Genomic DNA, 18,202 nt, shown 5'->3' with positions numbered 1-18,202 from the left:
ATAAAAAGGGCTGGGGATATAGCTCAGTGACGTGCTTTTCTAGCATGGGTGAGGCCCTGGATTCCATTCCCAGCGCCACTCACACCCACACCTAATTCAAGCCACCAAGGTCTAAGCTGGAAAGGACCCAGCTCCTCCTAAGCTAGGAGCAGAGAGGGGCTCTAGTGGACAAGGGAGGTGGCCTGAGGACAGCCAGCAGATGGCTGCCCCTCTGAGGTCATGCAGAATCTGGCCTCTAGTGATGGGGGCTCAAGGCCAAGTGGGGAAGATGTGGGCAGGGGGCTGCGTCGCCTGTGCTTTCCCCCCTGCCCTCCCAGCAGCAGACACTGCACAGCCCTGACGTGCATACCCATGTCTCACCTACAAGACCAGAGGAGAGACCAAGTAGTATAGGGGAGAAAGAAACCCAAGCAAAGGCTGAGAAACATGACATGCAGGGCTCAGAACAAGGCACTTTCTGAATAAAACAGACCCCCAGACAGGTACACGGTGTTTGCAGTTCCAACAGGAGGCCACAGGTCCTGGTTGGCCCACCTACTGCAAGCCCCAAGCCAGATCCTTGGACTCCCTGCCTCTGCAGATTGTTCCTCTAGTGAAAGGGAGCGCACAGGCTCCTGGGCAGCACATGGTGACACCCCATTCCAAGTTGGTACTGTCTAGGGGACCAGACCCACCTGTTGCCAGCCACACCCTGACTGACAGGTCCCAACAGGAAAGAGGTATCTACTCCAGAGCTGTCCTTGAAGGAGGAGCTCATGGATGGAACTTCACACCATTGCTTCCCGCAAGATGCAGCACACCCTACCTTGCAGCAAAGGGCCCAAGCACAAGGGCCGTGGGGTTGAGGAAAGGGCAGGGCTCTGGGCCTACCAACACCCACGCCTCCTCAGTTCTGTCTTCCTGAGTTCCTGTGATTATCGGGAACCTGGGATCTGTGTTCCCCACCCAGAACAGGCTCCCAGCGACTAGCCTCTAGCCCTTCTCTGCTGCATTGGAAGAAGTGCTTCAAGCCTGGACCCAGCTCACCAATGTGCTCTTCAGGCTTTTTTAACACTCTCTATTTTATGTTTAACTCACCCACTCAATCAAACAGTTTTTATCGTCAAGGTTCAGCAAGGCGGCACGAATGGCAGAGAGAGCATCCAAGAGGGCTCAGCTGCCCACTGTCCCCTACACCCTGGTCTTGCTGAAATTTCCTGCCACAAGGACCTCCCTCCTTCTAACACGCCTGAAGCCTCCTTGGTCTTAGTCTCCCCTAGTGTCCAGAATGCTTGGCTTCTGAAAATCAGAGGTTGGCTGCAGAAGGCCCTCACCCTGCACCGGCACTGCAACTTCTGGCCAATCTCACTCCCCTGTGTTCACAGGTCCCCTCTGGCCAGACTTCAGCACTGGCTTGAGAGGTCCTCCCCATGCACAGGGGGTGTTGTGAGGTACCCACTCCCATCACACTGGTGTGGACTCATGAACCGTAATTTACTTTCACTGACTTGATGCCTAGACTGCTGCTGTGCTGGTGGGGTCAGGGGCACACCAGTCCTGAGTACAGGGTATGTCCCCCTTATTCTTGCCGCCTTTCCTCTTCCAGGTCTCTACTTGAGCCCTGGTCTGAGTGTAGATACCTACTAAGCACATCTGTGCTCCTGCCATGCACAGGAGCTGAGAAACACATATCCTGCAGGGAGGCCTGGCTGGGAACAGGCTGTCTGCTCTGCTGAGGCCCAGGCTGCTCCAGACGCATGAGTGGCAGGCACCTGAGGACATGTGCAGATGAACATACACACCACTGCATACACAAAGCCTACAGCATTCTCTGATTTTGTAAGTGGACAGCAGGGAGACAACACAGCTACCCACCCATTCTTCTCCCAGAAGAAAGAATAAACAAGCATCTCTCTTCTCAACCATGAACATGGTTTCCTAATTTGGAAATTAAAGGTTCTGCCCCAAAAGCTAAAAGACACAACTAAGAAGTGCAGCCTGAATATGTGTGAGGCTCCTGAACACCTGCTCGGTTCCCCCTTCACCACTGTAGAGCCCAGGGGCAACGTGCAACAACTAGCTTCCCTCATCTCCCCTAAAGCATCTTTCTGCTCAACATCAGTATGCCAGAGTAAGGAAAGCCAACTGCTCCATTTGTAGACAAGGGTACTCTGCCAATGGAGATTGGCTGTGAATGCTCGTAGCCGCCAGCACTTGAGGAGCCGCTGTGACTTGGTCCAGGAGGCAAAACTCAGGCAGCCTTGTAGTCAAGGTGTCTGAGCAGAGATGCCTACTGTTCAGCCTCAAAAAAGCTGATTCTCAAAGTTCTCCTGGAGCACAGCAGTGCCAGCTTTCACAGAAACTGTCAGGGGGCTGCAGAAGGCCAGAGCTGGGCTCCATGTCACGAAGAAAGCTTCAAGTTGCTCTCCCTCAAGTGGGCATCTTGCTCACAGCAACAGGAAAAGAGTACCATGAAGCCAAGTGTAGGACAGGTCCTGCCACCATGCACGGCTGTGCAGCCCCCAGCCTGGGGCTCAGGCAAACGGTGCTTGCAACACTGCTGCTCCAGAGTCATCCAGGTCAGAGCAGGTGCCTGGAGGGGACTGAGCCTCTAGGAAGTCAGGCACCTGCCTCTCCGGCTTGTCTGCCCCTGTGGCCCCACTCTGAACGAGAACAGGGAGCATGGTGGGGCTTGTACTTACAGGAATGTGAGGTAGAGGTACCCTCCCGTTGACTTGGATGCTCTCCTGCATCTCCCTACGGTGCTGCTTACGGGTCCGGTATGGGGGGACTCCATCCCTGTGCAGAGAAAAATGGCAGCTGTTAACTCACAGGGGAAACAAGGCTCCAAAGAGCACCAGTCAATCAGTGATGGTGGCAACAACCACCAGAGTACAGCAGTCCACGTGCTTACGTACACAGGACAGCACACGCATGCTCATAGGCATGGATGTACTCTCACACATACAGACTTGCATAACACACACATTCATACATGATAGCAAAGCCCAGGAGCTTAGCCACAGTATGTTCCTCCAGCTAGTATTTACTGAGCATTTCAACAAAATTCAGCTCTGCTTGCTTTACATCTCGAAGCTGATTTCTGAAGGGCAGGGTTAGAATAGGTGACAGTGTGTGGTTGCAAAGCTTCAGTTAGTGACTGCTGGCTTGGCTCTTCATTGAAACATCTGCAGACCCTGCTTTGTCCCTAGGCCAGGGCCATGATGTGCCTGCAAGGGGCTGCCAAACGGACCACAACATGTGAGGGCTGCAGAAGGAGCAGCTGAGATGCCCCAAGACTGCTGAATGCTGGACTTCCCACAACACTGTGGACTGTCTCCTCCAGGCCAGTGCAGAGACAGATCTGAGTGGCACTCAAGGGTCTTCTGGGACTACAGGATGAGGGTAGCTAGCCGCAGGGCTCTCTTCGAACAGGACAGCCACCAGATTCAGCACCTGCACATTGCCAAGCACACTTCCCACTGCTACAAAGCTTCTTGGGCACAGCAGCAGCTGGAGCCAGCATGATGCAAAGGAGCCCCAGAGTCGGGAGACAGGACAACTGAGATGCTGGAGTGCCACACATTCCTCTTGCCATCAGTCTTTGGTGACAGGAAGGACTGGGTAGGTGCCCCTCCACACTGGATGGGATGGCCTGTTAAATACTCTAACCACAGAAAGGTCTCGGGCTCGTCTCCAAGAGGACAGAATAAAGGTGTGTGAGCAAGGACCCTGAGCCTCTCTGCGCCTGGGCAGAGGATCAAAGTGCACTCAGTCCAAGGGGATTTTCCCACCACCAGAGAACAGGGGAGGTGGGTGCAATTAAAGTACATTTCTTTAAATAACCCAACAGGAGACAGAAACACCTAGGCTACAGGAAGACCGTGCACCCCATAATACTCAGCAAATGGGGAACCGGGGTAGGGACCTTGCACTCGAGGGAATAAAATGCTGGTTATAACTGCCCCCCCCAAGGGGGGGAGTCTCCTCCTCTAGATACCCGATCTCTCAAGACCGTCAGTAAAGCCTCGCTTTTTGCTATACCTTGTGTCTCTCAGGTCAGTCTTCAGGTCTGGACAGGTGAGTGTTTTTTTTATATAGGACACCTGGGATGAGGGACACCTGGAAAGAGCACTCCTGGGTGAGGGCTGGCTACTGGGCTCAACACCACAGGTGTTCTCCCATATTTGATGCTTCTGGAGGGAAGCCAGGTGTTCCCAGGCTTCAGCACCCTCCCACTCCCCAGCAATCCCTGGTGGGGAGAGGGCAAATGGCAACAGACTGGAAGCTGGCCACTGTGAGATCCATGGGCAACCAAGTTGAGACTTCAAACCACTCCCCAGGTTAAATGGGGCATCCACGGTATAGCTCTTATCTGGTCTCTTTCTTTTTTTTCCAAATAAGGAAATTTGCAAATTTAAGAAAATATGCTTTTTCTAGGTAACATCATGTTATAATACTAATTGTGTTCACCAATTTTGATTATTATCAATTTTTTCAACAAATAAATTTTGATCTGTCTTGTTCCTAACGTGCTGTGGGTCTAAGCTCTGGCCCATACCACAGAGCTGAGGACGGTCACAGGACATTCCCATCCCACAGGTTCCCCAGAAGTGTGACAATGCAGGGATGTGCTTCTGACTTACTGTGATAGCAGGAGATGCAGAAGCTCAGATGAAGCTGTGGCACAGTGGGCAGACTGCTCGCCTGACCACCCCTTACCATGGGGAACTGGGCTCAGCACCTGAAGCTGCATCACCCTGCCACCCTAGACTGCCAGCTTCCAGGAGGGCTCGCCTGACACAATATTCTGTACCACACCAAGGGTGTGTACAGAGCAGTGTCAACAAGGAGGTGTCTCTGCAGCCACACAACCTCCCAGAGACTGCACTCCTACTCTGCAGCAGGCTCCTCTGCCTGCTGGTCTGTGCCTACCTTTCAACCGAGACACCAGATTACACAGCTAAGGAGAAAACAGAACCTTCAGTCTGCCTCCACATGTCCCTGGACCTTCCTCTGTCAAGGCTCCAGGCAGCTTCAGGCATGGTGTACTTGGGTTCTAGCCTGAGCTAGGTTTCTAGGGGTGCCACCCACAGCGTAGCCCACCTGTGCCTGGCTACACTAGGCCAACTCGGGGCAACTAGAGACAAAGCCCAAACCCAGGCCAGGGCAGAGCCCAGAGCCAGCAGCCTGAAGCTAGGCTGCAGCACACTGTGTGGGTGCAACTTACACACTGCTGTCTGTGAGGGACAGGGTGTCAGCGTCGCTGGACAGGCTTTGCTGCTCACTGTCGTTGGCACTGGCGGCGGGGGCCAGGGCGCAGCCGGAGCTGACGTAGTAGGAGTGCACTGGCTCCCGCCAGGGTCCATACCTGCAAACAAGGAGGGGACATGAGTGGCAGCCTGTAGTGCCCTTTAAGTCCACATCCCCAGAATTATCTGAATATCTTACTGTACGAATTAGAAGTGTCAACAGTTTAGGAAGAAAAATGGACCAGAAAAGGCCAGTGTCCCTCCCTCCCTCCCCAGTCCCTATGAGTGGGCCCAGGCCTGGGCACCATTCCACCTGTCCCTGCTTTGGGAAGATGTCTCAATAGGCACAGATGCTCACATGAGCTTGGTTTCTATGCACGTAACTAGAAATGGAAGGAGCATAGAGCTGGCCCTTCATCCATGCTATTGGCTACAAAGCCCACCTGGCCTCCAGGTCCACTTGGGGCATTTCCAGAGCAGGAAACAATGGGCTGGGAAGGGCAGGCCTCAGCAGCCTCAAACTGGGTTGATCATAATCAACCAGGATACTGGTATGCCTTCCAGCATGCAGGGTCAGCCTCCCTCCCTGACATGAGCAGCCCCACAGGTGCCAACCTTCAGCATCACATTCTTTACTGAGTATCAAGATGAGCTATTTCCAATGACACCATTGTTGCCACTTTCCCAGGTTAAGTGCTCAACTCTTTTTAGGTATAGCTACTGCCACTAAGAATATCAAACTTTGGTAACTTTCTATAAACATTCATTTAGTCAAAAAGAAAAGCTCAAGTGAGAGAGAGAAGTCCCCACTGCAGGCCCCCACCCTGCCTCCACTCTCTCCTGTCAACACCACCTGGCCACTCCAGCAGGATCAAGCCTTCCACATACCTGTCTCTGACTCGGCCTCCCAACCCACCCAACAGAAGTGCCTTCCATATACATGAGAGCTCTTCTACAAGATGACAAGGAGGCAAGTGCAGACAACCCAGTGGAGATCAGGCTTCCCTGTGTAGTGAGCAATGTGGTCAGAGGAGGAGGGAGAGAGGAGGGACACTCAGATGGGAGGAAGGAAGAAATCGAGGGGGGCGCTAGCCACCTACTTTCCTTCTAAACTCCTGGACAACTGCACTGGTTCTTAGTGCAGACCACCAGCACTGCTGACAGCTCTGGCCTCTGAAAACACATGCACCACTGAGCTAATGTGACAAAGCTTGCTGTAGCCAATGACAGGTAAGGGGGTGTTACCTGTACTGCAGGACCCACTTTGACAGCAGCTGGGAGCTGCAGAGGAGGCTTGTGTGTGGCAACCACACTGCCAGGTGGCACAGCTAGGCTCACTGCAGTCCTCAAAATATACTTCACACAAACATGCTCAACTGACTTTTGACAGAAATGCAAATGCCATCCAACAAAGATGGCCTCCTCAACATGGTGCCGGAGCAACAAGCACAAGCCAAAACACCAGACCTATCCCAAATCCCACATTTCCTGCAAAACCCCCTCCAACAATCACTTCTGTGGCCACTGGGCATTTTTAGCCCCGTTCCTTCCCCTACTCGCCCAGGCCTCAGTGTGGGCCTGCCACCCCATCGGTTCTGCCCACCCCTACTCGGTACCCACTCCACTGTGGTTCACTGCAGAGACTTTGGCACACAGCACTCCCCTCCCACCTGCCACACGAAGAGCTGGCTTCTCAGTGAGGCCCTGGTGCCCAAGACCAGGAATAGGTTCCACTTGCTGCCAAATATGGATCATCCCCACACCTCAGTAAGTCCATGATGAAGAAGTGGCCTGTATCTTGGGGCTCAGCCCTGTGTACACAGTGGATCACAGATTACACAGTAGCCCAATGTGTACCCACCCAAACCCTTCTCAACTCTGTCCGATGTCTGCCCGGGCCCAGTCACAATCCAAACAGATGGCTCCTCAGGCCACTGTCCAAGGACAATGTCCCACTCCAAAGTCTACTCACCCACAATGTGTGATAAGCTGTCTCCTCCACATATCCCTTAAGCATACCCATGGAGCATAAGCAGCTGCTCAGAGAGCTGTGTCCCTGGAGCATAAAAATCAAACCAGGGAGCACAGGATGACTTCTTACATGGAGCTCAGGTTGGTTCCCACAGAGAGCCTAGATCATGGGGTTGGGTAGGATGTAGCCCTGGAGAGGCAACAGCATGGCTAAGCAGCAGGTCCCCAAACTCAAGTGATAAGAGGCAAGGCAGTCTCGGGTGCTGCAAGACTTGGAAAGTGTCCTGATCTCTCGGCTGGACTGCTACACAGAAAGGACACTGTCCCAGGAACAGGAATGGCTGACACTTGGGTATGGAAATTGTGATGTCCACCCAAGACACAGGACTCTCCCACCTGCTCCAGGGTATGCTTCTGCTGGCCCCATCATCACCCCAGCACCTGGAAACAGAACCTCCGTGAACTTGATGGGGTGCTCCCACCCATACGTCCCCAGGCTACTGCCTCCCAGAGACCCAACTCAAACAGCACTAATTCCACACCCAGAATTGTTGGCTCCTGGCGACATCCTCCAGCTCTCCAGGTGAGAAAAGAGTCCATTAGTCATGGGGCAGATGTGCTGGGGCCTGCAGGCCACCACTAGTCTCCAGTCCTTTGCCTGAGCATCACCTCAGCTCAGTCCGGCTCTGCCTGAGCCTAGACACACCTGATTTCAGGTGAGGGCTCAGCCTCTACCAATCCCCACCTCCAATGCTTGCTGGTATAGGGAAGGACCCTAGCACAGACCATGGACGCCCCCTCTAGCCTCCCAAAATAAAGAATTGAGGGTGTAGCTTGAGTTGGTATGTGTTCCCTGCTGGACCACAGGAGCAAGAGCCAGGTGAAAACGCATGAAATGGGTTCACAGGGAGCTGTACCTCACCACCCAGGGCAACTTGCCCCAATCAGTGGCCTCCCTGCAGGGACATTCTAGCCCAGTGTCCTCTGAGTGTTTACTGATCACACCGTGGCTCAGCAAGGCCATTTGTGTTGGCTCTCATCCCTGAGTGAAAGCTTCCTTCTACTTGGTGGCTTTCCAGACTGGTCCTTCCTGAGCTGTCTCAGGAAGCCACTCAGGAGCACTCAACAGGCGGTTGCCTGGTGGGGCTTGGAGGACCATGTGGACCAGGTCCCCTGCAGGCTGGCTTGTCAACCTTCTCCTGCCAAACTCCCCAGGGACAGAAGAGTGACAGAAGCCTGAATACAGAGCACTCCTGGGCAGGAGGTGCCCATAGCACAGTTGCCGACAGGAAGTACACACCTGCTCCTAGGCTGCCAAATACCCCGACAGCAGAGTGGGTAGCAAGAGTTCTGATGCATCCCAGGAGGAGGAGGGTATCCTGGCAGAGTAACAGAAGCCAAAGCCCTCTGCACTCCACCCCTGCAGAGGCACAGTCAGAGGAAAGGGGTGTGCCACAGACACAGGGAACAGAACCACCCTTCCCAGCCAGCCTTCAGGAACATAGCCCTCAGGCCCTACACCTAGCCACCAGACAAATGAGCACAAGAAAACTGCCTCTAAAGCTAGAGTTCCTGAGCCATAGACAAACAAGGGACAGCACGCTCACAGCCACTGCCAGAAGGCCTGTGCCTCAGACTCTTTGCACCCCTTAGAGTTCATCTGTTTGCTACTCCAGCCATGCCACTGTCTGTCACCAGCAGCTAGCCTTCCTGTTCTAGAATGCTGCACTGTCACTCCAGAGCTCCCCTCCCTGGCTGGCTTTCCTTGGGATACTCCGTGGAGTCCTCCGCACTGCTGCTCACACCAGCCTCCCATCAGCACAGCAGTATGTGCAGAGTTATGCCCCAACTTCCTAGTCACAGCCACACTGCACAGCACTGTATAGTGGGCAGTCCACCCTGACCCCAAGAGCCAAGCAAAAGCCAGTGCCCCTTGCCACCCTCATATCCTATCAACAGAGTGTGAATCTAGACACAAGTCTGGGTCTTCTCCACCGCTCTCATGGATCAACAGTGAGACAAGAAGGCATCACCCTAGCCCAGAGGCAAGAAACCGCCAGCCTTTGGTGTGTGTCTGCCTGAGATCCTGTGTTGCTCACAGTCTGGGAGCTGCCAGTCCTGGGCCTGGGAAGGAGGGCAAGGCTGGTTTCCCAATAAGGCAACTCCTTTCCCACTGGAAGGCACAGACAGCAGTGCTAGAAGGGCCAGGTGCATGTTTCCTCGCTACAAATTAGCCTTGTCCAATGCATACACTCACACTCAGGTAAGATCTGCTCTCTTCTTCTTCTTCTTTTTTTTTGGTACTGAGGATTGAACCCAGGGGTGCTCTACCAATGAACTACATCCCCAGTCATTTCTGAAAAGGAGTCTTACTAAGTTACTAAGGCTGGCTTTAAACTTGCCATCCTCCTGCTTTAGCCTCCATGGTCTCTTGGATGACAGATGTGTGCCATCATGCCCCATCCTGCTTCTAATTTTTAGCAGCAGTGACCCACATTCACATGGAAATACTGTTCCTCACATAACACATATCTCGCCTCTGCACCTAAAGATCAAAAAGGACAGATCTTTAGGTGCAGAGGCGAGATATGTGTTATGTGAGGAATATTTCTTCCATGCAAGATAGAGCCTGGCCTCTACCCCTGAGGGATCAAGGATGTCAGCCCCCCCATCTGCACCCCCCATGTCAAAGCCTCCCAAGCCACCTCCAGGGACAGGCCCAGATGAAGTGAGGCTGGACAGCCAGGCTGCCCTGGGACCCACCTGCCACTAGGATGGCCCCCTCCTCGGGAAGATCAGAACTCTGGGATACCTCCACAGGACAGGATATGATGGGAGGCCACAAAAGGCGAAAAGAATGAGTCACCAGGCAGTAAGGGTGGAGCTTCACTCTGCTTCAGGTGTTTTACTTCTTCTTCACATACTTCTGACACTCCACCCACTCACCTCAAATTACACATTGAAGGCCCTTTATGGTCAAAATCACACAGTGGGTCAGGAAGGGTATGTGCTCTGCAGAAGGAAGGTACAGCAGATTGGGGTGGCATTCACATTTGCCCCAGGGGGCCACCTTGGAGAACCCTGGCCTCCTATCCAACACAACACCACCTACAATTACAGACTGGGAGAGTCATCACTCCAGGCCCTGAGCATCCTAGTTAACAGCACACCCAGCCCGGGGTTGAGGGTCCCACATACAGTGAGAGCCTGGACACACACTGTCCTTGGCTCCGTGTCCCACACACCGGTTGGAAGGTGGACACAGTGGTAAAGGTTCTGTGTCACAGTTAACTGATTCAAATGCTTTAACAAATCCAAGGCTCTGGAACAGCAAGTCCATGAAGCCTGAAGGCTGGTACTCCCAAGAGACACTGCACAGCTGGAGCACGACCGCCACACCACCACCAAGCTCCACAGAGGAGGCAGCAGCAGCAGGCCACGTCTGCATCTGCTCTCTGGCCCAGTTCTACACTCTGTGCTACTCAACCTATGGGTATTTAAAATAACCATTCGAACCAGGTGCATGCCACACTCCTATAATCCCAGTGGCTTGGGAAACTAAGGCAGGAGGATGACAAGTTCCCAGCAGCCTCATCAACTTAGTGAGGCCCTAAGTAACTTAATGAGACCCTGTTTCAAAACATAAAAAGGACTGGTGATGGGGCTCAGTGGTAAAGCACCGCTGGATGCAATCCCTGATACCCTCCCCCCAAAATAATAATAATAATAATAATAAAAAATAACCATTAGGGGCTGGGATTGTGGCTCAGTGGTAGAGCTTTCTTCTGCCACATTCTAGGCCCTGGGTTCGATCCTCAGCACCACATAAAAATAAATATTTAAAACTAAAAAATAAATATATTTTTAAAAATAACCATTAAATAGCGGTTGTGATGGATTTTATTGCAAAAAAAAATAGAAATAAAAAATTTTTGTACATGTAGTAGATAATGTGGATTAGGATCCTATTTTTAAAATTTATTTATTTTTTAGTCATTGAAAGACCGTTATTTTGTTTATTTACATGCAGTGCTGAGATTCAAACCCAATGCCTCACACATGCCTGGCAAGTACACTACCACTGAGCCACATCCCTAGCCCCAGGATCCTATTCTTTTTTTTTTTTTTTTGTAATTTTTTAATATTTATTTTTTTTAGTTTCCAGTGGACACAATATCTTTATTTTATTTTTATGTGGTGCTGAGGATCAAACCCAGAGCCCCGAGCATGCCAGGCAAGCATGCTACCGCTTGAGCTATATCCCCAGCCCCCAGGATCCTATTCTTGAGGAGAAACTGAAGGCTGTATATATGCTGAGAAGAATCTAGAGGGGCCAGGCTGAGCAGTGTCATCCACTGCCCGCTCACCTACATTTTCTCGTTCCCACACCAAATGTGTCTCCTAACTGCCTGCAACAACAATGTGCTCTGTATGGTACAGCTGCAGAGCAGTCACTGGAAAGAAGAACTCAAGTATGTAAAAAAGGAGCCCTTAAAAATGACAAAGCCCCACAGGAGATGCTTCAGGGACCAACTAGTCAGGGCTGTTGAAGTTACAGGCTGCTTTCCTCAGCTCCTGAACCCTCAAACAGCATAGGAGCCAGGTTTGCAGGGCTGGCTGCCTGAGTCCCCAGGGTAAGCACAAGCCCTTCAGGGCCTGGATCTACACAGATGGGTTTCAGAACTGGTTTTAGGGGCACCCAAATCTGATGAAGAGTGATAAGGTTGAAAAAGAGGGGAAAGAAAATTTTTTACATTAAGTGTCAGCTCCTCCCTCAAGCCTTGAACTGTGCAGACACTGGGGGAACCACTGGTTCCAAAGCCGTGTGGGTACCCTTCAGCCACAGTCATACTGAGTATGGCACTCTGACAGGTGCAGGGGACTTACTGAGCCTTTGTAAAAGAGGTCTGCGTCTGTCACCCAAAACCAGTCCTCAGGGCCTCGAAGAACTCACCTGAAGGAGGCCAGGTCTCAGCTGAAGCTACAAGACCAGAACAATGACTTTTAAAAAGCATGGCTTACTAAAAATCTTAAAAATCTTCATACTTATAAGCCTGGTTAAGGTCAAAAGTCTATCCATAAAATATCTAATCTGTTCTCTCTCTTTTTTTTTAAGCCCCCCACTTTTTTTAAATCATGACTTTTTTTTTAAGAGAGAGAGAGAGAGAGAGAGAGAGAGAGAATTTTTTTAATATTTATTTTTTAATTTTCGGTGGACACAACATCTTTATTTTTTTTGTTTTTATGTGGTGCTGAGGATTGAACCCAGCGCCCCGCACATGCCAGGTGAGCGCGCTACCACTTGAGCCACATCCCCAGCCCCTGATCTGTTCTCTTGAAATAACTCAGGAACCAGAAACCCCACATCAGGTTCACTAGACTCATGTCCCAACCCCACACCTGGGTGATTTTCAGACTCAGCTGAGTAAAAGAAGCCTCCTCCATGAATGGAGAGCCTGCAGGAGAAGCTGAGTGCTCTGCTTCCAAGCATATCACCCGCCTTGCTGCCCAGGGTCTTTTCCACACTGTTTTAGCAGGATGTTTTAAAGGAGCCTCACTTCACCCAAGTGAATCTGTGGTAACAGCCCACAAGGACCCATCCAGTGTCCCTGTGAGCCACAGAAGGCTGACCACAGTTGCCACACATAAGAACAGAAACAAGACAAAAATGGCCTGGACTGCTTTTATTTGCAAATCTTTTTGTTCACCAGCAAAATGTTTAATCCCCAAAGTTTTCAATATACTCCACATAGCACCATGAGCCTCACACTCCAAAGGAAGGGAATGTCCAAGAACCAAGATATGAGGACAATTCATGAGTGGCCTTCATGCATCCCTCTGATGCTCACCCATTATGAGGATCTCGAAGGCATGTCTCTGCCACCATTACCTTGAAGTGCCAACCCTTGATGGGCCCATGGATTCCATAGGCCCCCCCGCTCCAAGACCCTGGCGAGGGCAGACAGGAAGTCACTTGACCCCCCCCCCCAGGCATCACGACATCACGTCCCATGCAATATTCCCATGACTCCTCACCCGCTCGCCAGCCAGCGACTGAAGATGGGGGTCCACAGTGCATGGCTTCCATGGCCACAATGATGACAGCAGCCAGTCAAGAAAGCTGGGAGAAGCTGGGCGCAGTGGCACACGCCTGTAATTCCAGCGGCTCAGGAGGCTGAGGCAGGAGGACCACAAGTTCAAAGCCAGCCTCAGCAACTTGGCGAGACCCCATCTCTAAATAAAATGTAGAAAAGGGCTGGGGATGTGGCTCAGTGGTTAAGCACCCCTGGATTCAGTCCCAAGTAACAAAACAAAACAAAAAAACTTCAACCCTTCCTGCTCTGCTGTCTTACCTAGTGTTTTCCAAAGTACTTGTCCCCTGAGACACTGGGCGCTCTACTCATCTCCACCAGGCATCTCTCCATCAGCACCCGGCTCCATGAATGAAGGGTTTCTGTTTGTTTGATTCACCAGTCTCCTGACCTAGAGAAGCCTTGTCACACAGCCAGCTGCACAGTGCCACATAGTATAATCTTTCCTGTCTGCTCAGACTCAATCTCTCTGGAGCCCACACCTGCCACTTTCCCTTGGTCTGCTTTCATTCTCCACAACAGTCTGCTACCATAAAAAGGGACCAAGTCTTCTAAGATGAAGAACTCCTCAAGAAGACCCAATAAGAAGACCCCAAGAGGGAGAAGCACGCCCCAATTCACTTTAACACACCAGTGCTTCATCTGTGCTGACAATGTTGGAAGCCCACTGCACAGAACAGTGTGTTCTTAAGAAGGGCAGGGCTTCAACTCACAAGGGGCCGCAAGGGTGCTCAAGGCACCCCAAAGTGATCTTCTAATGAAGAAGAGCCCTCCGTGCAGTGCGGTGGTACACACTTGTAACAGAACTATTTGCTAAACCCCAAGTGCAAAAGCCGGCAGGCAACCCCAACATTCCAGACTCACCAGCCAGAAGGCCTTGCACACTCACCCTTCACTGGGCCTTCAGGTCTATAGAAAGCAGGCAACCAAGGGCATCACAGGTCACATCATCAGCCAGGAAGACAGAAACCAAGACAATACTACCCTATGCAAAAAGCAACCCTAAAATCATTTAAGAAATCACATCAGCCAGGTGTGGTGACGATGCCTGTAATCCTGGAAACTGAAGAGGCCTAGGCAGGAGGATCCCAAGTTCTAGGACAACCTGGGTAACATAGAAAGACCCTATCTCAAAAGGAACAATAAAGGGGCTGGGGTTGTGGCTCAGTGGCAGAGCGCTTGCCTAGCATGTATGAGGTACTGAGTTTGATTCTCAGCACCGCATATAAATAAATGAACAAAATAAAGGTCTATCAACATCTTTAAAAAAATGTAAAAAAAGCAACAATAAAAACAAAAGGGCTGGGGGTGTACCTCAGTGATAGAATACTCTGGGTGCAATACCCAGTGCTACAAAAAAAGAAAAAGACAAAGAAAACATCATGAGAACCCAAAAATAGCAACACAAGCACAGGACTCTGCCAGAAACCAAGCGCACCCAGTTCATGAGCTGAAGCCCCCTCATGGGGCTGCCTGTGGGATAAGGACAAAGCCTGTGACCCACAGGGAGTGAGCACACTTGCAAGGTATACATGCCCCCCCCAGGGGGGCAGGGCTCAGAAAGATACCCACCTCCCATGCTCTGATTTCAAACTCCAGCTCTGACTGTGTAATCAATCAATCAATCAATGTCTGGTGTTTTTTTTTTTTTGTTTTGTTTTGTTTTTTGTTTTTTTGTTTTTTTTTTTTTTTTTTTTTTTAATGGTATTCCAGACAGACTAATACCACAGGGTGAGAAACAGGAGAAGTGGCCTCCTTGGAAAGGCAGAGGCTGGGGATAACTAAATGCAGCTATCAACCCTTTAGGGTTATTTTAACTTTTCTTTATGTCCATGTTTTCCAATCAAAAGTAAGGTTAGTTTTAAAAAGAGCTAAGATCGTATTAAAAGGAAACATTTAGAGCCATGGGTGGAGGCACATAACCTGTTCAGAAACACACCAAAGCAGAGATACATCCTGAAGCTCAGGACTGCAACTGACACTCTCAAAGGGCTTCTCCATTTGAGACTTCTGCAGTCTGACCACTGACCACGCACTTCATGGACACTGGCAACGTGTCAGACCAACCACAGCAGAGAATGGGCACTTTTAGAGTACTGCCCACAGAAGGATGTCCATGAATGCAAGCATGGTGAGCCAACCCAAGGACCTCAGGTCTCACTCCTGGTGCGTGGGAAGGCTCTGCAGCCCTGGAAGAAGGGACAGCACCTATGAAAGACCCCTCTGAGGATGCAGGGAAGACTCATCAGGAGCTTCCTACAACAATCCAGTTGGAGGCAGTGGGAGGCAAGAGGAGATGGTGCTATTGATGGCAATCCACCAGGGCCTACTGCTGACCTGGATGAGGGCAAGTAAGTAAAAAAAAATCAAGATGGCTTGGGCTGATTTGATGTTGGTGGTGCCACTTTCAAGCTTAGAGAATTTAGAAGAGGAACAAGTTGGGGTGGGGAATTGATATACCTCACCTAAGGAAATCTGGTTACTATAATCTGAGTGTGTATTCACCAACACAATTGTAACCATCTGTAACCCAGATGAGAATTTCACTCTTTCCAACACTGTCTGCATCCAGAGGATGCTGAGGTTGCTACTCAGCCACAGCTGAAGCCCATGAGCAGCTGCTGGGTGCAGATTTAGGGGTGCAGGCTCTGCCCAGGCACTACCTCAAGGTAGAACATGACACCCTCAATTGGCAGGTCCTTACTTCATTATCCCCATTTCACAGAAAAATGCAGAGAGGTATAGTCACACCATAGGCAGGACACCTCCACAGAAGTCAAGCAGGCCCTAAATTCAGCCACTGAGTCTCTCATTCTCCAAGCATACAGAAAGTTCTGGCAGGAAACGTGGCTCTTCCAGTCACTTAGTTCAGGAATAATTTTTAAAGTTTCCCTTGGATTTTGACAAACAAAAAACATTTTATTTTTAGACCTGGATCAAACAGGAAGTACACATTCCAAGAGAGACCGAGAGAAAGCCACACCAGTGCACACCTTGCAGGTCACAGACCTCCTGACCACAATGTGCTGGGCAGGAGCCTGAGTCCTAAAAGACCTGTGAGCTGTCCAGCCACCAAGGCAAGGGAAGCACCACCAACTCTGGTTCTGAGCATGACAGTAGTATATAAAGGCTCTCTTTGGAAGTAGCTCCGGTACCCTGTTCTGGAGTTGCCTATTCAGGGACGAAGTTCACCCGTTGTACCAGCCACACATCTGGAAGATGCCAGGGACGGCAGCAGGGCCATGCTCTCCTCTCAGCTTCCTGCAACAAGGCCTACAGTAGAAGGTAGAGGGCTGTAGGGAGGTCAGAGGTCAGGCTTCACAGGTGAGCTGCCTTTTGTCACAAATGACCCTGAAGAGAAGGGGCCAGAAGTCAAATCAGCCTATCCCATGTCTTCAGATTCGGAAACAACAGACTACATTCTCTTCTGCAGCCAGATGCTTTTTACCAGAGAACTTCACTCCCTTGACTCAGAAGCCAGGGTCCATCTTCCAAATGAAGCTCTGTATATACTTTGGGCACTTCCTCTTTTCACAATTTCTTCTCTTGATCTTTTAAGCCATTACCAGAAATAGTCAATTAACTAACAGGAAGATCCCACAGTCATTCAGGCAAACTCTGAGGGGCCTGGAGAGCAGTGCTGGTCTTGGACCTGAAAGGACACTCTTGTCTTCTGAGTGGTCAGGCACTTCGTGCCAGGAACTCAGCCAAACCATCAAGTTGCTCCTGCTCTGAATGGCATCCATGGTCCAGTCTCTGGCTATGGTCATAGAAACCACTCCTGAGTTGGAGTGGGCTAGTCCTAGTAGGGCACAGAAAACATCCAGGGAAGTCAGGCACAGTGGCGCACGCCTGTAATCCTGTCTACTTGGGAGGCTGAGGCAGGAGGAACATAAGTTCCAGGACAGCCTGGGTAACTTAGCAAGAACTTGTCTCAAAATATAATTCACAAAATAGTTGGAGATGTAGCACGGGGTAGAGTGATTACCTAGCATGTAGGAGGCCCTGGGTTCAATCCTCAATACTGGAAAAAGAGAAGAAAAGAAAAGAAAAAGAAGATACCCAGGGAGATTCTGCCCTCGGGGTCTTCTCAGCTGGCAGGAAAGTCAGGGCAGCAAACTGAAATGCCAAGAAACCTCTGCCACCAGCAGCCAGGTTGCTCCAGGCCTACCCTGGGCACCTGTATGTCAAGCCAGCCTTCCAAGGGGACTGAAACCTAAGCCGGCCAACTAGTGTGCTGTGGTCCTTGGGCCCGACAGCCAATTATTCAGTAAGCAGCCAGAAGCCTGTTGATTCACACCAGCTGAAACAGAGGCAAAGGAAGGAACCAGTGAGGAGTTCCATGACACCTGGGCCCAGGGGCTCCAGATGGCCACAGGAGGATAGCAAATACAGAAAAAGGTCAAAAGTATCCTATTTTCTTGGTTTTGATGGAGAGCTAAGTATAAGACTCATCTGAATTTCCTCAAGTCACCTATATGAATATCACCTGGCATACTCAGACAAATAGGGACAGGAACAGCAGAGTAGATGCCACCAACAAGCACCAAGCAGAGCGGCCCACACTATAGGAACCTAGCTAAGCCCCCTGATGTACAGCTGTCCTAGATGGCCCTCCTGACACATCCCTTCACACAATTCAACACTGCAGCTGATGAGCAAGTGAGGCTGAGCTCAGGGTCTCCTTCTGGTGTGTGGTCGCTGCTTCCCTCTCAGCCTCAATCTTCCCTTGAGGAATCACCCTTCTCCCACCTGGGAAGCAGCCATGCTATCTGGGGGCACCCAACTTTCCTTCCAGGATGGCCCTACATAGTTTAAGCCAATAGCACAGCCTCAGGCCCTCAGAACATGGAACACATAAGACACAGTGGCACCAGTGTCCCCCCACATTGGCAAATGCAGGGTCTT

The 18,202-nt window shown here is 50.9% G+C and overlaps 1 protein-coding gene across 3 annotated transcripts in view; it reads right to left on the bottom strand.

The window, feature by feature from the left end:
- Nucleotides 1-18,202, bottom strand: part of AXIN1 (axin 1) — a 37,961-nt gene that overhangs the window by 10,981 nt on the left and 8,778 nt on the right. For 2 of the 3 annotated variants that reach the window (XM_081297078.1, XM_081297077.1), the window contains exons 3-4: nt 5,210-5,350; nt 2,682-2,778 (exon numbers count right to left, since the gene is read on the bottom strand). In XM_081297078.1, coding sequence (XP_081153204.1) covers nt 2,682-2,778; nt 5,210-5,350 — 238 coding nt within the window. The remainder of the gene's footprint in view (nt 1-2,681; nt 2,779-5,209; nt 5,351-18,202) is intronic. The other variant, XM_081297079.1, reaches the window with a different exon arrangement.

The sequence above is a fragment of the Spermophilus citellus genome, assembly GCF_964194105.1.
Source record: "Spermophilus citellus genome assembly, chromosome: 6".
Taxonomy (NCBI): Eukaryota; Metazoa; Chordata; class Mammalia; order Rodentia; family Sciuridae; genus Spermophilus; species Spermophilus citellus.
Note: the sequence above shows the minus strand (reverse complement) of the source record. Positions and strands in the feature narration are given on the sequence as shown.